The sequence below is a fragment of the Miscanthus floridulus genome, chromosome 7 (assembly GCF_019320115.1).
Source record: "Miscanthus floridulus cultivar M001 chromosome 7, ASM1932011v1, whole genome shotgun sequence".
NCBI lineage: Eukaryota > Viridiplantae > Streptophyta > Magnoliopsida > Poales > Poaceae > Miscanthus > Miscanthus floridulus.
This window is the reverse complement of record NC_089586.1, coordinates 9,398,435-9,420,566: the sequence shown is the minus strand read 5'-3', so window position 1 is coordinate 9,420,566 and position 22,132 is coordinate 9,398,435. Positions and strand designations below refer to the sequence as shown.

The 22,132-nt window shown below is 43.7% G+C and overlaps 1 protein-coding gene, 1 long non-coding RNA gene and 1 pseudogene across 2 annotated transcripts; all 3 read right to left on the bottom strand.

The window, feature by feature from the left end:
* Positions 1 to 591: 591 nt before the first annotated feature.
* Positions 592 to 2,302, bottom strand: LOC136462506 (uncharacterized). The gene is made up of 3 exons (XR_010760737.1): positions 2,148 to 2,302; positions 1,813 to 2,033; positions 592 to 1,330 (listed from the first exon to the last, which is right to left on the bottom strand). It is a non-coding gene; the product is annotated as an uncharacterized lncRNA (long non-coding RNA).
* A 980-nt stretch (positions 2,303 to 3,282) lies between these two features.
* LOC136465019 (uncharacterized) lies at positions 3,283 to 17,707 on the bottom strand (annotated as a pseudogene).
* A 52-nt stretch (positions 17,708 to 17,759) lies between these two features.
* On the bottom strand, positions 17,760 to 20,781 carry LOC136462505 (uncharacterized). Its single transcript, XM_066461609.1, has 5 exons — positions 20,652 to 20,781; positions 20,322 to 20,453; positions 19,777 to 19,866; positions 19,053 to 19,408; positions 17,760 to 18,141 (listed from the first exon to the last, which is right to left on the bottom strand). Exons 2-5 carry the CDS (start codon positions 20,430 to 20,432, stop codon positions 17,982 to 17,984), a joined length of 717 nt encoding a protein of 238 aa, XP_066317706.1. The 5' UTR covers positions 20,433 to 20,453; positions 20,652 to 20,781; the 3' UTR covers positions 17,760 to 17,981.
* Between the last annotated feature and the right edge of the window lie 1,351 nt (positions 20,782 to 22,132).

Genomic DNA, 22,132 nt, shown 5'->3' with positions numbered 1-22,132 from the left:
TAGCAGATTTTGGGCGCTGCTGTTACAGATGATAATATGAGAGCATCAACCCTTGCTGCATGTGCCTGTGGAGGGGTGTACCAAGGGGTGGTCCTAGACATCTGTTGCATATATGGTGAGCTGCCAAGGGCGTCAGCCCCTGAGGGGGGAATGTAACACCCCAACCCATTAGAAGCTTGTAGTTGTTGGCCTGTGTGGCCCATGTAGCACATCAGAAGTTTTGGTGGGTTTAGTACCACCTTGAAAGTTTAGGAGGGTGAGGGCCAGATTATAATAATCCTTGTCATTTCAAACATAGCACCTCTGGGTTAACCCTTTTACATGAAGCGAGGACAAAAGTGTAAGAGAGGCACTACGTGTATGTAGATTCGTTCCACGTGTGGAGCTGGGCCATATAACAGATATTAGCAGACGGGAACTCAGGAAGAGGCCACTTGATTCATGAAAGGGCAATACCTATATAGCTATTCACGTAAGACGAAGCACACAAGACATAGGGATTATACTGGTCTAGGCATGTGGTGCCCTACGTCCAATTTGAAGTAGCTTCTCTCTATATTCGTATGCTCGGTTCAGCTGAGATGTGAGCAAAGACTCGAGGTTCCATTATTCAATGATTGACTTCACCGATACCAAACCTCGCTTGAGAGATCTATCACGGGCATCACTATACCACAGCCTATCTTTAGCGTCACCCAGTGGGTTGTTAAAAGCCATTTCAGCGACATACGGTCGGTCATTATATCTTTTTAACGACCGTTATATCTGTCGTTGATACTGGCGTCGTTACTAATCTTTAACGTCCGACCTTTCAACTCTATTTCGATACTTTTAACGACCCACATGTGACGTTAATTTTGGGCTGTGGTGTAGTGCATGTGGTAAACCATACTAGTAAATGAGCCATATCAAGCTGTGGTCTTACTCTAGAACTCAAGTTCGATGAGCTCTTAGCGGAGTTGTGCCTACTATCTACTAAGTGTGTGCTAGGGAAAGAAAGAGCAGTTCTCACTCTGTCCGGTGACCAAGAAAGAAAGCTTCAAGAATACCATAAACAGATCGGAGAAACCTCATACCGAATCGCCACGTGAAAGCGGGGTTAAGGTAAGGCAGGAAAGACTGACGCCGAAAGATATGTTTTGAAGAGAGCTCCATCGGGTTGAAGCCGAATTGCAGAGAATCAAGATATTCTACCTTTGTTTGTTCCATCAATGCCCTTCGGACTGGCCTAAGAGTTGGGTCCCTGTCTGTAATTATGTGGCTAGGTAACCCATTTATGGCTTGTGGTCTTTCTGCTTATGACGTAGCACTATTCCTTGATCCATGGCAGCTGTGACAAACAAGCAAAAGTTAGTTAGCAGTCAGTTCAAATGCAGAGTTTAACAAGCATACGCAAATCATAATTGAGTCGCTCATGTATTATCAGTGGGTGAATGGCTTATTATCACTGACTGACTGAATATAAAATCTAATATGAACTCCAATCTACCAATTCACTACTTTCTCTTGACCACATAAAAAAAGATAGCAGAAAAATCACTTGTACCTGTTACTTCTGTTTTAAATAATGGAAATATATCTGGCTTCATCTCTTGTCAACAAGAGAATCAGACCCCTTATTACACAAAAGTTTTACCACACAAGAGAATCACTTGTACCTGTTACTGATATCTCATCTACTACATTAGCATGCTGCCTCAAAGAAATTGAAATCGATCTCACAAATTTGAGCACTACCACATATCGCCTATCTCAATTGCCGAAAAAAAAACACTACACGACATGTATCAGACCACCACAAAAGCATCTCACCTGAGGAAATCTCTGCAGCCATCTCAGCAGAGCGCATCTCGTTTAAGGAGAAAGATGGAGTCCGGCCATCGACACCAGCGGGAGGAAGGCAACAACTCCAGCAACCTCCAACCAGTGCAACGAGGTGTGGCCATCCTGCTCGCACCCACTGGCTGCACGGATTGAAGAGGGGACACTGATTCCTGCAGATGGGAGAACTGGAAGGACCATCCACGGTATCCCTGCCACGAGGAGGCACGAACTGGGTCACCTGGCGGCTGGGGCATAGCGACGGCGTGTAGGGCGGCGCTATCGGCAGCAATGCCCGCGAGGAAACGGAAAAAAGCGAGGTGCACCTGCTTGCTTGGAAGGAGCGGGAGAGGGACGCGCGCAGATGAGGCCCGCGGGAAGGGAGTAGCGACCGGAATGCCGAGCGACGAGGCTCGCTTTTTCTTCCGAGCGGAACTCGCGGGATAGAGGTGGGGAAAGTTGGAGAAGCCGGTGGAGAGCAAACGACGCTATTTGGCACGCCGCCGTAGGCCTTGCGTTTGCCTTGGTTTTATATCGAAATTGTGATTTTGTTTCTATTTTTATTGACTTTGTGAATTTATTCCTATGGTGTCATTTACGAAGCACTAGTTTATCCTTGCTCCGTCATCCACCCATAACGATGTTAAACTTTGTACAAAAGGACATAAATGCCCATGTGATTTTGCCCCTGTTTGTTAAGCCTAATTGTGATTTTACCCTGATTTGGAATTAGACTTTTTTATTATATGTTGACAATTGATTAAATTTGGTCAAACATATTTGGCACAATTTGTAATTATTTGAACTCAGATTTAATATTTATAAATATTCAAAATTTTGAGACCAAAAGGTTCATAATGACGACAGCCGGAAAAGAGAATGACATGAATCAGCGGTTGCTGTTGCATCCTTCATAAAGAAAGGAGCCGGGCTGGAACCTCTGGCTGTGCTCGTCCGAGTGGAAAGAGAAATCCAGCGCGTCTGGGCTCTCCTTGGATGGCCGAACCACATAGATGAGGCAGGCCAGTAGGAAGAACACTAGCTGACACTAGAGCTCCGCCCAGTCCACCAGGTAGGCGCCGCATTTGATCCCTTCCAGAGGGACAGGAAATCCCCCAAACTCGACTGCTCCAATCCGACGCGCCAATCAGAGCCCCTTAGCCGCCTCCGCCTCCCCCTCCTGTGGCATCAGACAATAAGCAAGAACAGCGAATCAATCGACGGGGCCGCCGAACACGAGAGAAGCATAAAACGAATTCCTGGCCATTTCCCACCGCGAGCTGCTCACCATGCTCGCCCACCACGAAAACAAAGAGAACGCGACCGGTGAGGGAGACTGAGGAGGAATGAGTGCGGAGACCGTCATTCCTCAGAGCACACAGGAGGATACAGGAAAGGGAAAAAAGCGAGCGAGAGAGACGTCGCTCCCAGGCAGACGCGAGCTCTGCTGGCGGCTACCGGCTACCGCCCCGCCCAGGACTGGAAGCTCGTTCCGCCTTCCTCCTTCCGCAGCAGTTCGTGCACCTCGTCGTCACGGAGACTGCCGGATCCGCTTCTTCCTCCTTCGTCAGCCGCCGGAGCAGTATGCCGTGACCTCGACGAACCACGTGCGCCCGTGACAGAGCTCACGTCTACGGCGGCGCTGGCACCCATGGTGGCCCTCGTGCCCGCATCTCCGGCCGACGAGGAGGCCGTGTGCTCGCACTGCACACGGCCGCCGCGGCCTGCCGCCTTGCAGCCCGGCCGTGCGGCCACCGCGCCCGCCCACCCAGCAGCCCAACCGCGTGTCAAGGCGCTGCCGCCGGAGACCCGCCGCCTGCTCCCTATGCGTGCTACCCGCTCCTGGTCCCGCACCCCGGAGTAGCAGTCGCGCGCCGCATGCCCGCTCCACGCCACCGCACGCCCACGCCACCAACGGGCACCGCGCCGCTCGCTCCCTCTCCGATGTGTTTTGGAGGAGTCGGTGTTTTGGAGGAGTCGAGGAACAGCCCGGAAGGATAAGGGGCAGCGTAGGCATTTGGTCTTTTCTTTAAAGGTTTGGAATTTTTTTAATTCATTTATTCACTGGACATCAGACGGACATCCAAAGTAGGGGTAGACGCATAGTTCAGTTCAAAATAACGAGGACAAAAACACAAAGTTGAAAAAACAGGGGTAAAATCACAATTGAAGTACTGGACAAGGGCAAGAACATCATTTTCCCATTTTTTTTTTGAGATGCCGTTTTTTAATAAAAAGCAGCTTCAAAACGACTCCGCCAAACACCCCCCTCAATCGGATTTTACTAAGCCATTTACAACATCTCTTGAAGAGAAAATTAGAGATGCTCTTATTAGTTTGGAGTTGCAAAAATTTTATTAGCATGAGCGTAGCCAATCCAACCCGAATCCATACAGGTCGCAACATGGCACATATGCATGTAGCGTACCTTTATCTTTTCTTAAATTTGAGTCAATTTCCAGGGTTTTTTTAGCGGAGTAAACCCTTTATTGATCTTCATAATAAGTACAAACGCCATCAAAAATACAAAACAAACATGTTTCTCTAGTTCGGCATAAATACAACTTCTAGCTAAGTTATGAGCATCCACGTTTAATTGCCTCCGTTCATGGACAAACTCAACAAATCTAAGCTCTCGTGATCGAGCTCTAATATCCTGTACTACGTGACCATAAGAGCCCATGCTTCCATCACAGATGCTTCTAACAACTCCGGCATTTCCATCACAGATGCTTCTAACAACTCTGGCATTGGCACACGACAATCTGAAGTCGCGTAGGACCAAATCGCTGGCGAGTGCCAGACCTTCTTTGCACGAAATGGCTTCACCGTGTCCGGTTCCATTCTTCCTTCCATCACCACTGCCGAGGCACCCAAGAACCGTCCCGTAGAGCCGCGAGCAACAGTCGCTGCAGTGACAACGCCTTAGCTCTTGGCCAAGGCTGCGTCAACATTGATTTTCATCAACCTCGTTGGGGGAGGAATCCACTGAGCCGGGCTTCTCTGAACTGTCCCTTATGGCTTCACGGATTGGAGGTCAGCCACAAAATTGGTAATGAACTTGTGAGTTGAGATCGGGCTTTGGTAGAGATCTTCATGCACAACTTTTCGCCTCGCATTCCAAATCGCCCATAGGGTAACGGTCACCCGGATTAGGTCCTCATGATTCAGGGACTTCATCACCGTGGCCAACCAGCCCTTTGCATCTTGTCCCTCAATCTGACAGATATGTTTAGTTATCTCTTCCTTCTCGAGCGCCCAAACATAGTGTGCTATATTGCACTCGAGGAGCGAGTGGCGCCACGAATCCCCTGCTCCACATATCGGCCACGAATCCCTCCACATACCGTGTCGTATTCCTGTGAAGAAGAACATCCTTTGATGGGAGAGAGCACCTCGATAGCCTCCACAAGAACACACGCACTTTGGAGGGGACCTGATTCCCCACAATGTAGACCGCTCCTTCTCAGCGGCTTGTCTGCCAAAGGAGCCAGTAGTTTCGGCTAGAAACTTGCGATGTGCAAGCATTCTTTACGGCGATCGGACCAAGAAAACACCACACTTCTCAAAGTGTCGAGCCCAAAATTCTTCTTGATGCCTCGTGATTAGTGGGATGCTTGTGATCACATCCACATCAACTAGTGTAAAAAATTCCATTAACTTCCCACGATCCCAACTCGCTGTCATTGAGTCAATAAGTTCACTGACCAATTGAGGGGGGTTTGCCTGGTTGCATGGCACCGACCTTCTCAACCACGACATAGGCATCCAGTCCATCGACCAAACATTGGTTGATTCGCCTGTCCCAATTTGTCGTATCAGACCCCCTTTTAGCACCTCACAGCCCTCAACAATGAATCGCCAAATACGAGGGGGAGACGGTCTGATCCTAGCATCTAGGAAATCTCCGTATGGGAAGTAAACCACTTTTAGCACCCGAGCACTCAGTGAGCTACCATCCTGTAAGATCCTCCATGCTTGTTTCATTAAGAGTGCTAGGTTAAACAACTCCATGTCACAAAAGCTAAGACCACCAAAACACTTCGGTTGGGTCATGTCATCCCACGCCACCCAACATGTCTTCTGCTTACCATCTCTGCAACCCCACCAAAATTTGTGCAGTATGCCATCTATATGTTGGCACAGTCCGCGGGGCAGTTTGAAGCAAGACATGTGATGAGGACATCCGACTCAAACATGTAAACCATGACTCAAGTCATGTAAACCATAAGCTCAGCCAAGAACCAATGGACATAAACCATGAAAGTGATTATGTAAACATTGGTCGAAGCCATACACAAGCTGCACCAAGCCACGCACCAACTACGCCAATACAAGGACCGATTACGCGAAGTCGTGCAAAGAAACTACAACAAGAGGTGAACTCTTTCCTTACCGAATATGAATTTATTAAAAATGAGAATTTTATACTACCTAAATGTTCTACATATGTTTTACTAAGGTTTACACAAGAAGGGGATGCCGCTGGACCAAAGGAGATCAGTCACACCAAGGAGAAAATGGTCAGTACATGGAAGCTGAACCATCACACTACATGCTGACAGAAGACTAAAGTTCCAAGAGCTACACACACCAATTGATGAATATTCACCATTCAAGATGCATGTGGACAGAAAGATAATCAAGTCTACTTTCACCTCCAACAAACGGCTTGTCTTTTCGACTTTCCATTAAGTAGTAATGTCCAATTTACTGCCAGGAAGGATGAAGGACAGGCGAGGCTTCTCGGGAACCCCTTGTTTCCACCCTTTCACCTCCCTAATCATAGAAGGAACTCATGAGACATTCACACCTATCTAGGAGGGGCGTTCCTAGTCTAAATACCTGTTGTATCTAAGCCAAAACCTAGACTTTTTGGATTGAAGAAAACCCACCTTATGGTGTTCCAGCCAAGAGCTGAGTGACTTACCCCAAATTTCTTGCGAGTTCTTCCTAGGCTTGTGAGAGACCATTTCACCGGTATACGCGAAGGTTCCTCAGAGACCCCCTAATTCGTGCTCAAGGATTTTGGTCCTCTTGTGTGGTTTTGCAGCCGTTCGGAGATCGAGTCGAAGTCCTTCAAGGTTTCGGTGCCTCTCTCCCCATCGCTTGGCTTCATCCAACCTTGGCCAGGTCTAAAGCTGCTGGTTTGTGTTCCTGAGTTCGTGGAGATCGAGTCGGGTCAAAGGATTCTCGGTGTCTCTCTTCCCATCTCTTGGCCACACCCCAACCTTTGTCAAGTATAAAGCTGTTTACCTTGGCTGAATTTTCAGCAAATTATTCCTTGTGCGTACCTACTGCCGTGAAGATCGGACCTTCACTCGGGTTTGTCCCTATCAATATGGAGAAGGTGGGAACTGCTTGCGCTACAGACTTGATGAGAACCTCCTTCCCACCAGCTGATAGACATTGCTCCATCCATCCTTGTACCCTATTCCAAACCTGATCCTTTAAATATTTGAAAGCTCCATTTATCGCTGAGCCCACATCTGATGGCATTGCCCAGATATTTCTCCATTTAAGAGTTTCAGTACCTCAAGGATATCCTTGATCTCCTCCCTCAAGCTTTGGCTGCAGCCCTTGGCAAAGTGAATCGAAGATTTGTCCATATTTATTTACTGGCCCGAAGCTTGACAATAAATGTTCAACGCATCCTTCACCTCACGAGCACTCTCCCCAGGGGCGAAGCTACGAATACATTAGTGGGTGCAAATGCACCCACAACAAAAACAAAATTTAGTATTAACTATCTCACATTCACCACTTGTGCACCCCCCTCAATCAATGATCATGCACCCCCCACGAGCCAACATGGAAGCGTGAAAGCTCAGACCAATGGCAAGCTAGTAATTATTGCTTGTTTGCAGATTATCTCCATCATAGGGATAGATACAAAATTGGTGTCCAGATTTGTATTGTGTTCAGGGTACAGCTAGGCTCGATATCAAGTACACATAAGAATAGTACGGTTTATTTAGATAGGCTAAGACTAATTATTAGCCAAGCTAAAAAGCTAGCTAAGAAATTAGCCATCTAATTACTAGTCGGTGTATGTTTGTATCCTTCGCTAATGGGCTAACAACTAGTCAAGGCTTGTTAAAAATTAGGCCTCCTATTTGGGTGAACTGAGCAAAATTTTAGCTACAAGTTGTTAGCCACTTAGCCTATATGATCCAAATAGACCCTAAGTAGAGACTCATTTTTCATTATTTCATAATTATTAGGAGCTCCCGTTATATGGCCTTGATTTATCAAACTATACAGTTCAATAAAATTTTAGGATTTAAATGGTTTGGCCATGGTAATATGCCATTTGAATTACTAATGTCATCTGATTATGTGGCAAATAATCGACATCTAATTTTGTATACACAAACTCTACACACATTTCAAGGGATGTCACGTAGGTCAAACTTTGAAAAATGTGTAAATGCTTGAGCGCCTTGGAACTTTTTAAGGGGTGTCACTCAGGTCCGCGAACTTTAAAAAAACATTTCTAGGTCCCTAAATTTGTTAATAATGCACCACAGTGGTCGGTATAGTCCAGAAATGAACCTGCAGTGCATCATTTTACAAGTTTAGAGTGTGCAGTGCACCATTTTAACCTATGTGGCAGCCCACAAGTTCAAAGATTGCTGATGTATTTGACTCTTAAAAAAACAAATTTACCATGTAAATATTTGCATATGGTTATGTACTACTGAAGTGATACACCCCCTCGTTTCAGCTCTAGCTTCGCCACTGACTCTCCCCATCCGCCCTAGAAAACAGCACGTTATCAGCTGCAAAGTACCATCGGAGCTGACCGGTCCCACCCTAATGCCATTGAGCGCTAATGACTGATTCCTTTTCAAGAGGCACGAAAATGCCCTCTGCTGCTAACAAGAAGAGATAGGAGTGAGATTGGGTCATCTTGTCTGATTCCCCGTGTTGGAGTAAACAGTTCCAAGCAGTCACCATTGAGTTGAAACAAAAATGACACTGACGTGACCAACTTCATTATCATCTCAACCCAAATCCGATGGAAACCTAGACGAAGTATAATTGCTCTCAAGTATGGCCATTCGATCCGATCGTACGCCTTCCTCATATCCAACTTGAGTCAATTTCCAGTTAACCCGCTGGTACGGGATTAATCCTTTGTAGCAAGTACTTCCTCCGTCCAAAATTATAAGACGTTTGATTTTTTTGACACCAAGTTTGACCTACTCCTCTTATTCAAAAATTTGTGTAAAATATCACTTCTTTTGTCATGGCTTGCTTTATTAATAAAAGTTCTTCAAGAATGACTTAAATTTGACTATATGTTGCATAAATTTTTTGAATAAGACGAGTGATCAAACTTGGGGTCAAAAAAGTCAAATGCCTTATAATTTGGGATGGGGAAGCACTATTTATTATGGGCCTTACAATTTAATTAAAATAGGTTGGACTAAGCCCAATTAATATCTAGTTCATCTTCCATCTAGTTCAGTCCATACGTGGCTTTATCCAAGGACACATCCATGGCTTCGGCGGCAGCAACAAGCAAGAGATGAGGATGGTCGATTTATGGGAGCCTCGACATTGGTCCTTCGGGGAATTATCGACCTGGAGGTGATAGAATCCATTGCATGCAGAGAAGGGATGGCTCTCGCTTCATACCTATGAGCTGACAGTTTTAGGTTAGCCAGTGACTATCTGGATGTCGTGAAGAGTATCCAATAAAACGACCTCGGAATCTATGGATGGGTTATTTGGGAGATCAATGTGAGGAAGGCAACTTTTAGAAGTACCGAGTTTGTACATGAGCATAGAGACCCAAATACCGATGCTCATAGTAGCTCGTAGCTCGAACGATGCTGAGTTAGGTTCGCATGTTTGGTTTTGAACCCACCTGATGGTGTTTATAATATGTACAATCCTTCCTAGCTAAATAAAAAGGGTGACGTTGCTAAAAAATCTGTTATTCTTTTGTCCGCACGATTTTAGTCGTGTCTTTGATTGGTTTTAGTTCCCCGTTTCTGTTTGTGATTTTACTTTTTTATTTAGTCCTTTATTTTACCCGCACGTTTTGATTTGTTATTCCCCAAGTTTTTTTTTCAGTTAACCTAGCACCCGGACGTCCGGTGCACCACGTGCGTTCGGACTCCCGCTCAAAAGTGCTCAACCCCCCGCATCAACTTTCGCCCCCACCCCACTGCACACGCCCCCAGCGTGCCCCTAGCCCAGTCTGCTAGCCCTTCAGCGAGTCCGCACGCCCCTAGCTGGCCCCGTAGCCCTCCGCGTCCGCCTTCGCACCGCCCACGTGCGCGATGTGCACGCCCCAGCGCCCCCCTAACCGCAGCACCCCCATCCGCCGGCCCCCAGCGCCTCCATCCGCTAGCCCCCCCCCCCCCCACACACACCTCGCGAGCCACTCGCCCCCGTCCGCTGGCCCCGGCTCGCCCCCTGGCCGAACAACATAAAACGCTTCGAATAAAACACTTGCAACAGCATAGAACAACTGCTACAACATAAGACTGAAGAAGCTGAAACATTTGGAACATATTATTACAGCATTTGTGAGAAGCATATAAAACATCCAAATCAGAACGATTGCAACATACGCCTAGAAACAGGTGAAACATTTTGAACAATTGCTTGCAACATGCCTTTGAAACACTTGCAACATATACAACATGTGCAACATCCCCCATCTACTTTTGCAACATCCATATGATTCAACTGCAACATACCTCTGAAATATCTTAAACAATTGAAACATGCAATTGCAACACATGGGGAGAGAGAGAGCCTGGCCGTGGGGAGCACCATGGCCGTCGAATCTGAGGGCGTTGGGAGCTCCCTGTGGGGAGGACGCCAGTGTCTGGGGAGGGGCGCCGCCGGGGTGGGGGAGGAGGACGCTGGGGTGAGGAAAGGAGCCGCCAGGGTGGGGGGAGGAGGACGTCGGGGTGCGTGAAGGAGCCGCCGGCGTGGGGGAAGGCACCACCGCGGTGGGGGAGGAGGATGTCGCGGTGGGGGAGGAGGACACCGGGTATGGGTGAGGGCACCGCCGGCGGCTAGGGATGGAGCTGGCGGCGCACGCCACGGAGAGGAGCGGGGTCAGCTGGAAGGAAGAAAAATATGTTGTTCATTTTTTTTAGATGGGTCATGAGGGGGGCAGGCCGGATAGCTCCACAGCCCAGGAAGGCGCGTCCGGATGGGACGGTCGCCCGTATCCAACCATTATCGTTTTTTATTTGCCCGCTTTTCACTGGTTCCTCCGCTGTTGTACGCTCGATCCTATTTTTTGCCCGCCTCTTCATCAGCTCTGGTGATTTTTTTTTTGTTTTTTCCTTATATAAATGTCAAAAATAAATAATAAATATAACATCATGGACCTTTCATCCATCGACTCTTTCTTAATAAATAAATATATTTTCACTCCCAAATTATTGATGTAGTTTTTTGAGATTACATAGTACAACGCACGCACACTCACCCATATAAACACACGCATACAAACCCTACACCTATGAGCACCTTCTAAGACTAGGACGGTAAATCCTCAAAATTGACGAAGTCATCAAAGACGTCTCGCTGTCAACAGGAACGTCACCTACCACTGAAAGCACAAAGCCGTTAACTCCGGAATATTTGCTCCCTAGGCTCTGGTAACCCCTAGGCTACATGCACTTTCACAAATTATTGATGTAGTTTTAATTAGAAACAAAACATATACTTATTAAATTCTGAAGCAGTCGATGGTCCAACTAATCAATTAGTAAACTGAAATATATATATATATATATATATATATATATATATATATATATATATATATGTTGTCTACTCCCGTCTAAATAAATGTATCTCTATAATAATAATCTATAATCACCGACGAGGATTGCCACGTGAGAGATGTCTTCTATTATAATCATCAGTGAACAAACTAATCCCTGACAACTCCTTGTCGACTTTAATAAGATATTAGAACCACGGATTTTCATGGTCCTCAAAGAAAGTCATGTGACTCGATATTTAACTGTAGCTATTCTAAAACTAAGTTATGATATTTTATAAATATTATGTGCTTTGCATCAGGAGAAAAAAAAAACTACCAAAGTTGTATTAAACTCGATACAGGCGCGAACTGAGCCTAACTCAGTTGGTTAGGTTCCTTGTGATGTAACCTGCCCACCCGAGTTTAAGTCCTCGACTTGGCACGGGTGCTCATATTTTCCTAGATTTATTTCAGGATTTAATGGCGTTGTGCTTTCAGTGGTAGGCGACGTTTCCGTCAACAGCGAGGCGCCAGTGGTGACTTAGTTAATCTCGAGATGCGCCAACAGTGTCTTTCAGAGGTGCTCATAGGGTTAGGGTTTGCGTACTGTGTGTTCGTATGGGTGAGTGTGCGTACGTGTTGAGCGTCTGCGTCTGTACTTGCGTAATTTGCAAAAAAAAAATCGATACAGGCTTAGTCATTGTCATATTATCGCCAATGTTAACTAAAATTGTGGAGGTAAAACATAAACAGCCGTATAGCATTTCCTATCCTCATTTTTTGTAAATATAATAGATAACTTTTTTTTCTCCCGCTGTAACGCATAGACATGTTTGCTAGTACTGAGGAAGATACTTGCTACAGCCTACAGGCCAATCGATATGCTCTTAGTTCACCTTCACCAGTGTTTGAGCAAGAAAGAGGTCACCAGTGTTTTCGCAAGAAAGAGGGCGAAAACTCTAGGCTTTTTTAGCTTGAAGTGCTCATAAAAGATTTAATTCAGGGACCGGCTCATGATGTCGCGGCTACTTTAGTTTCAAGTCAAGGGGTGGACCGTGGACGTGCAGTAGCAGCTGGTGAAATGACACCATGTGCATGTCAGGAAGATGGAGCTGCAAGGACAACACCGAAGGGGACCTATCACTTATATCAAAACCATATATCCTCCATAAGGCTTCTGGTGGACTTACCCATCTAGCATTCATGTACTGTTTGATCTCATCGATGTTTCCTTCATTGTCCTCCTTGTCAACCTCTCTCACAGCCACAGATGCGTGGTCATAACCCTTGTAAATATACTTAAACAAATACTTGACGACATTGATGCTCCCACACGCCTCAACATTGATGTGGCAATTGAACAGACGTAGGAGGTATGGGTTGTAAGGCACGACCCATCTATTGTCAAGGTCATGCCCACGAACTTTTTCTTTTCTACCATCGTCACGCCGTCTGTAAGCTGGGTATGAATCCTTGCCCAGTAATGTGGCATCACATAAAGGTCACGGGTAACGGTTCTTGCATGATTCATGGCCCTTTGTACACGGGCAATTGCGATTAAGTACTCCACAAGGGCCATTCATCATATGCTTTGTAACCATTTTATACAAGTCCGGATACTTCTTCTTGTTTGGGAGCTCGGCTGAGATGAGAAGGTCATACTGCTCTAGGCACGTGATTTTGTAGTGTCCCTCCATGATTAGCAAAAAATATGCGTGCGGTAGACCCCTCTTCTGGAATTCCACAACATACACGTGTGCACGAACCTTTCCAAGGATATCCTTTTTTATCAACATGTGCTTAAGCTCTTCCAGTTTTGCCCTAAAGACTCGTTCAATAAGATCTGGACGATCATGTGGTGTTTGTCCAGGGTACAACTCACACATGATCTCATCCCACTTTGGATTACATGTCATAGTCAGGAAGATGTCTGGTTTTTTAAACCTCCGCACCAGTGCCATGGCATCCAAATACCTACGCCTCATGTCCCTTGGGCCTCTGATAAACGACAAAGGCATCACTGTTCGCTTTCCAACAACTTCTGATCTACCCTCACCAACATGTAGGTTATCAACCAATCCTTGGTAGAGGTCGGCCCTAATCTCCTTTTGATGATTGCGTATGTAATCCAATCAAGAACTCTCAATTTTGATGTACGTGTCAACCGCAAACTGTTGGAAAAGACGTTGGCCATAAAGTATGGGATTAAAGATTCTTGGTCACATCTTAAACTTGTAGCAGTAATAGTCACGCACAGAAACACATAAATTTCCCGGAGAGTCTACAAAAAAAACTATGGCATTAGAGGTGTTTCTAGGATAACGGTTTGGTATACATGAAAAGTATATGAAGACAAATAAACATGTTTCTTCTTCTTCTGTACCAGCCTTACGCAGGGCACGAGCCATGTTGACATCCTCCATGGTAACACCTTTCTTTGAGATATCCATATGCCATCCAAGCTCACTGCTAGGGAAGAAGAGTGGGTATGAAAGAGAATCGTAGCATCTATGGTATGATCGGATGCTATGCCTACTCCTATCTTTCCCATGCAAGACAACACTATTCTAAAACTGACCAAGGAGTTCACCACCCTCGATCCAAATAGCAGCCACCTCCGAAGCCATCGGCACGTTGTATGTCCTTTGGTCCAATCGTTGATCAAGGTTAAGTGTGAGACGATAGTCCTCGAAATGTTCAACCTGCCCCATACTCCTAAAATGTTGTGAGTATGGGTTGCCACGAAGGATGGCCACCAATCTCTCTATAACTTCTTTATCTTTTTGGTACTTCTCTTCCCAACACCTTTGGTATCGGTGCTCAAGGCTCGGATCATCATCATAGAAGTAAAGCTCAAGATGTCTGGACTCGTAACCATCTTCTCTCCCAAATGACCTTATGTTGTGTTAGATCATGGAATGTGCACATAAGGTATATATGCCGCTGTTTCTGATGTTAGCAGTAGCACTGTCGAGGCGACAGTAGAGGGAAGTGAAAGAGAAGTGGCCATTGAAAAACCGGATATTGTTACGGAAGTGCCTAGCATCCACGTCGGAGCTCGTCCAAAGCCTCATGAGCTGGTTTGGTATGACTGACGCATTCAGCTTGACCTTTTCGCTGCGGCAACAGAACCCAGGAGGTTCTTTTGGAAACCTCTTCACACCGCAGTGGCTGCAATCTGGGACAGGTTTTAGCATGTGTGTCTCCCTAGGCATGTTACTATACACCTTTTCATATGGGTCAGGTACTTCAGGGTTAGAAACCGTGTCTTCCTCAGGAGTATCACTTTGGACATCATCATCTGATTCCTCTATTAAAATGACATTTGAAGCCAAAAATAAAGGTTAGATAAAGGAGTGGATGTTTATAAAGGTATTCGGTATTTAGTACAAATGCCTTGCCCAACAAACAAGTATCTCTTGTCCTCTTACTCATCATCCTTGAATATATCGCCCTCATCATCGTCTGTGATCGTGATAGTGCCATGAGATATTACAGCTTGGGTAACAATAAAGGAAAGCAAATAAAATAAAGAATGTAAAAAGTAGTGCAAATTACCGGTGTCATCAAATAATGGTTGTGCAGGTGTAGCTGATGCATTTTGTTTGTGTGGTCCAACGCTTTCTGTCAATCACATAATTGACATGGTTGAGATAGGAATAAAGTTGTTTCATGTCAAGGAACGAGGGTAGGGAGGCCTTGTTACTTACCGTTATTGGTCACTCTTGAGAGAGGTAAGGACGTATTTTCATCCGCGTGGTCTCTAGTCATGCATTCAACATCATTTGTTAGCCAGTCCTGTGTTTCGATCGATGTGGCACTCAAACGCAGTGTTGCGACGGGCTAACAATGCATGTCTTTGACCAGGTGGAACATTTTGTCTATGTGTCATATGATCAGGCAATATATCACCGCATTCATCGTCATCATTTATCTCCTCAGTAGCTTGTGGGAAGCAAATAGGTGTTGCACTGCATTGTGGGATAACACAGTCGCTGGGGCTTACTGTGGGTCCATGAGGCCTAGATGAGTTTGTAGTGGGCCACACCATCTTTGGATTAAATAGTGGATTCTCCATTGCGATGGATTCACTGTTTAAGGTGTGCCTCCACACCTCCCTGGAGTGTTTTTTAGCCACTTTCATTGCCTCTTTACAAGATGGAGTTTGATTGTAAAGCCTCTGTCGCTTGCGCCTTTGTTCCCGTTGCTCAGGTGTCATGTTTGCATGTCATCTTACACCTTGCACGATCAGCCATGACTTGCTCATTTGTTAATTCTCTCTTACGTGAAGCATCGGTGCATTGTGACTGCATTTCTTGATTAACTATACTACCAGCAGTAATTACTTCATCGTCATCACCTACATAGTTGTGTTTGAGTTAAAATAGTAGCAAGACAAACAAAACACACCAGATATCCATCAACGATCCTCTCATTGTATATAAACCTACAGAAAGATTCGCCAACACAAAAATGTAGGGATTGATGACATATTAATAACAGTTAAATTACCTGACAGCCGATTGGATATAAGTATATCATTTGCATAGAGTGAATCATTCCTATGCAATCAGTCATCTGTTTCATTAGGATCCATATTTTCCTTGTTTGATGCATCCTGACCATCTAACAATTGTGACACAACACATATAAGAAACATCAATAGTAATATCTATATTATTATTCATAAGAAACATCAATAGTAATATCTATATTATTATTCACCATCATTTCTACTATACAACCATTGGTAGTTTCGGTACGCAGTTGTTGCTCCTTTCTTCTTTTATATGCTTCTCGACGTTTTTTATTTTTTTTCGTCCCTTTTCTCTTGAGACATTGCGTGTCATCGAGCCTTATCTCTTTCTCCTGCGTTGTGCAACATCGCTTCCTGCAGTGTTACATCCATATACTATTGATTATCATTTATATAATATAAACAATAGGGTGTATTGAAGATAATAATTGCCCTTCTATTTTGGTTACCTCCATTAGTAGTGTTAGTCTTGTCTCGCAATGGTGCAGGAGAGGCACTATTTTCCATTGAAATGTACCCACAATTTAACCTCTTGTCTAATACGGTAACCATTAGTTGAAGAACATGAAAGATGACACATATAAATATAAATATTCCAAAAAATTCTAAACGCAGTTTATCCACTCGTCTAACATGAAGCACAATAGTTTGAATATACAGTATAAAGCAAAACAACTATATAGGCTTGGTATACATAGGTTGGCTAAATGAACCTGCTGTCATCATTGGTTTATAGATTATTCTCTACTCCATCAATGAGGTGATATTTGCAAGAGAGGTCAGCGCTGTGTTTTTTTTTTTTTTTTTGAAAAGGTAGCCTGCTACAGTGTATAATTATATATATATTGTATCGTATTTCATACTGAATTTCTGTTGTAAACTATAGTTTCTGATATGTGGTTCCACATATGAGTGCCCCTTTTCCGACAACTCTATTCGAGAGCTGATGGCAAAGGTAAAGCTATCATGTGTAAGCAAACCTATCAAGTGTATGTTACTCCCAGGTTTTCAGTTTACAGAAACAGTGCTAACCATGAATTACAAAACAAAATAAAGATTGAACTGCAGAATACTAACCTTGATGCTCTGATTTCACTGTCAAACAACCTAGGCCAGATGTACCTGCACATGAATATCACCTCTTAGTATTTATGGGATGATAATTAGTTTCTAAAGCATGGCAGTGTGCTGCAAGAAGCAAAGAGGTGGCAGTAGACTAAGTGCACTATAATTTTTCTAAATTTTATTCATGCTGCACCAGGCCAAATGCAGTAGTGACTACACAACCAGGTGAAGGCATATGTCATGTTGCATTTCGGAAAGAGACCTAGTTTGTACAGCATGGCAGTTTGCTGCAAGAAGCAAAGAGGTGGCAGTAGACCAAGTGCACTATAATTTTTCTGCATTTTATTCATGCTGCACCAGGCCAAGTGCAGTAGAAACAGGGTTCATTAGTGTGTTTCTTTTTTCCAAAAGCATTGCGTATGTTTGGCGTACGTACTCAATCTAAAGAAAAAAAAAATCTACCAGAAGAAAAAACTCTTTAAGCTCCACAATCAGCCCAGCTCCACCGTTGCAGTTCACACGAAATCACCTGAGTCCATGGGAGCTCCATTGGCTGATGCAAGTGGATAATGCCTTTTTTTTTAGCACAAGTGGATAATGCCTTTGAGTTCCCATTAACACACATAACATTACACGGCAAGAGCTTAGAGGTAGCATAAGCAGGGTACCTTTTTACATAAGTCACAAGGATTCTTTGAATACTTAATACAAATATTAAAAAAAAAAACATGTCTGCCTTACATCTTACTTGTTGGATCTACTAATTCAACAAATTATAGGGTTCTGAACTATCACAATGGCACTTGCAGAAACTTAAGGATTCTGATCCTCCACATTGGCCTTTGCAGCAACCAAGCTTTGGCCTTTGCAATGACATTCAAGCGAACTGTGCATTAAATAGATCCCATACATTGCCACGGCAGTCAAAACACACAAAATACCATTTACTAATCGATCAAATTCAGCAGCATCCCTGCAGGTCAGGAACAAATTTTGATAAAATGAATCAGAAACAAATATGATGAAATGAATATACCAACAGCACAACAAAAAGAACACAGTAAACGAACAATAGAAATGAGTAAACCTACAACATTCAGTTTGCTATTATTGAGCATGATACAATGCATTTTCTAGTCGTAATTGCCAAGCGGAAAAAAAAAACAAGTGAAGTCTGAAGTAATAGAAATGAAATAACCAGCAAAGAACAAGGAGAGCCAATTTGGCTCTCCTAAGCCAACAAAGAAAAGTTCGCCTACACAGAATCAATGAAAGCTAGCAACACATCCAAACACCCTGCCCACTCTGATTCCTAGCTTGGCAAGGCAGCACAATGCTTGGCAAAGAATCCAAGCATCACTCTGTTTGCATATTGAAGAGTAGATAACTGATTCAAAACATGCTACAGTGCATTTTTCTTGTTGTAATTGCCAAGCGAAAAATCCAACTAAACAAATAATAAACGTATAGCAGTGTCTTATGTTATTTGACTAACAGACTAAGTTGGCCGGTACAAAAGGCAAACTGATGCATAAAAAAGAACTGACACATAACATTGCCATCTTAGTGCTTCAAAATTACTTGCCAGCCGCCATTGACTTTGCTTTGAACACAGGATGAGTTGTTACATGTCATTTATTAATTATTGTGTTGAATTTGATTTGAGTTGGTACTTGTACCGTTAAAGTTTGTATTCTTTCCCAATCATTTAACTTAGACGAGCAAGATTTTCCAATTTCACCTCCAAAACTAACAAAAGCAACTTCATTGAGAAGCGGTTAATGTGCAAATAATTAGGAAACACATTAAGAGAAGCATATGTGCAGAAAACAAAATAGTGGTTTATTCAACCAACACCTTCGTGTAAGTAATCAGGAAACTTACTTGTCCATTTCAGCCTTCCAAGCTGCAAGGTCAGCATTAGCTGTGTCTGTTAGGTTTTCCAAGAAAGCTTTGTGACGTTCAAAGTCAGCACGGACATCTGCATTTTGGGCTTCCAAATTAGCACCCCTGGAAAATTTCTTGATGGCTTTCAAATGAGCTTCCATAGCTGCCCTCTCAGCTTCCCAATCAATATTGTGCTTGATTATTTTTGATGAAAAAGTTCGCTTCGGTCCTCTAACAGAATCAACAAATGCCAGCTTCATGGGATGGGTGATAATGGATGACATGCCAGTTGTTGGGCTTCTTGTTTTAGCAGCAGGATAGGAGAATGAGAATGTGCTGTTGTACCTTGCAACCTTTGTAGGGCAGGACCAGAAGTCATAATCTTAAGTTACGATCGGAAAATTAGCAGAGAAAATAAAACTGATTTGAACCAAGCTACATTATTATAAACATCTAGATTCTTAAATATGCATAGATAATAAGCAAATAAAGTACCACTATTAGGTCATAATAATATATAAAGCAAAGAAAAGTTGGCCAGCTACAAATGTAAATGTAGCCCAACAACAATGCAACATGCATCTCTGAACAACATATAGCCCAACAAGATCAATTACACATATAGCCCAACAAGATCAATTACAAGCTTGTGCAATCATCACGGCAACAATCCGCAGCACACATAAGGCAGGGAAATTGAGAAAGCTAGTACTTTACTTACACTGCCATGAATCACGTGGTTACTCAGAACAACAGTGCTAGGATGTGCAGGTAGTCCACGGAGATGGTTACTGAGGGTGGTGCCACCATCCTGGGAGTCATAACAAGATTAGAGATTTCAATCAGTGGCCTCTTAAAAACTTCAGAAATTCAGCCTCTTTCAGCGCAACAGAGAAAGCAACAGAGAGTTTATGAATTCACAGGTTAATTGGGAAGCACCGTGTGCTACAGCTATATGGGAAAAGAAAAACTGAGGGCTCTAACGCTGCTTTCTTGAAAGGGCGACAACAAAATGAGAATTTTTCGTTTCTCCCTTCCAAAAACAAAAATTTAAAACTTCCAAAAACAAATTTAAATTTAAAGTGGAGAAAGAAGCTCACGAATGTCGTGAAGGAACAATAAGAATTCAGATAAGAGAAGAGAAAAACAATACTGGCACAATTGGGATGGGGCAGCTCGATACAAAGGTGTCCACAACTTCATTGATAATTTGGAATCCAAAATCCTATCCGTTCAAATTAACACGCATATAGCTCTTATACGTACCGATGCAGTAGTGCGGATGAGCAGAGCAGAGGCAGATGAGAAATGTGCCCCAAGGAGGTTCCTCGATCTAGATGAATGGGAGAGTTTCTCCAACATGAAGCGTCCGGCCATCTCGGTTGCCGGCTGATGAACCTGAATTCAACATAAACTTGTGATTAGATCAGATCCAAATCCATGTATATACACTTGTAATTAGATCCGTTCCGGATAAAAATAGCCAAATTGACGAAGATAGGGTTTGGGTTTGGTTGCTAGGTTTCGCGCAACGGGAGGGGAAAGGAAAGAAAGGGAAGGGAAGAGAAGGGAAGGGAAGGGAAGGGATGGGCATACCCGGTGGGTGATCGTCGCCGGCGAAGGGTCCGACGAGACAGTCAACTGGCTAGGGCGGCGGCGGGCGACCAGCCGCGTAGCAAATTGATAGATGGTAGACCGAGGCTGTTTTTGGTTGTATATAAGGGTACGTTTGTTTGCCTGTACCAAGTGCTTCATGTTCAGCTACCTGTTTTTGGTTGTATATAAGGGGACTCCCGGGAACATGCTTCGTTGATGAAGGGGTCCTATAATTGCATTGTTCAGCATCGGGGCAAAAGATTTTAACCGTAATAGCAGGAGAGTCCCCTGCTTTTTTTCCATTAAATGAAAGAATTGCATTTACAAGGTTTCAGAAATAAGAGGCTTTCAAGCCCAAAAATAAAAGGAAAGTAAAACTATACAATGAAGCTATCTCTCCAAGCAATGAGGGGTGTCTGCCTGCTTGACTTGGCCTTAGTACAGACTTGACCAAGTTCTTCTTTGAAGTTCCTCTTTCAAACATTGATATCAACCTGAGCATTATCGAAGATGACTGCATTCCTTGACGTCCATATTACCCAACATGCTGTTATAAATATTTCTCTGAATATGGGATTCCCAAAGTTGGCTCTAGCTTCAATTATCATGTCTAAAATTTTGAAAGGTTCATGTTCCAGCGAATAGGGATAGAATTCCAACAGCTTTGGCTGAAACCACATTCAAAAAATAGATGAAAACTTGTTTCCTCATGGCCACCATTGCACATAACACAATTATAGTCGTCTAGCTCTATATTCTTTCTTCTCAACAAATTTCTTGTATTCAATCTATCTTTGATTAGGAGCCGAAAGAAAAATTTATGTTTGCCTAAGTTGCATGAGGCCTGGAGCCAAGAGAAAAGAGGGGAAGCTTCTGAATTACCAATTAGTATATTGTAGGCCTTTCTACTACTGAACTTTGAGTTGCCCCAGGAATATGACCAAGTGTCTGAACATTTCCATCCCAATCTCTTACAGCTGTCTTGCAGCTTGTGAGGACAATGGCAGTCTAAAAATTCTGTCAACTTCTTGACCAAGAAAGTATCTTATGGAGCATTTTGGCTTTCTGGTGAAGGAATAAAGCTGGGGGTATGTATCTTTGAGATTTTGCCCTGCCCAACTACGTGTCCAAAAAAGAGTTGTGTTGCCTCTGCTAAGATTGCAAACTAAGAAGCTTTGGAATTTATCAAAAAGTTTGATGATATCCTTCCACCAGAAAGAGCCAACTAGACTTCTGATATGTGGTGGTGTCTTAGTGTTGGAGTAGAATTTGCTCTCCATGTCAATGTTACCTAGGGTAATTCTGCATTATTATAAAATGTATCCAAATATTTCATCAAAAGTGCATTATTCTGACTCTCTATATCAATAATTCCTAGTCCTCCCTGATCTTTGGGTTTGCAAGCTGTCTTCCCCTGCAACTACACATGTTCCTTTTCTATTTATGTCTCCCTTACTCCAAAGGCAATGCTTCCTGTAAGA

Bases quoted from the DNA above. Each gene is read 5' to 3' on its own strand.
- LOC136462505 (XM_066461609.1), bottom strand. From the start codon at position 20,432: ATGGCCGGACGCTTCATGTTGGAGAAACTCTCCCATTCATCTAGATCG. The intron at 19,867-20,321 runs GTACGTATAAGA...TATGACTCCCAG, and splicing joins TCATCCGCACTACTGCATCG to GATGGTGGCACCACCCTCAG. The intron at 19,409-19,776 runs GTAAGTAAAGTA...TGCCCTACAAAG, and splicing joins ACCACGTGATTCATGGCAGT to GTTGCAAGGTACAACAGCAC.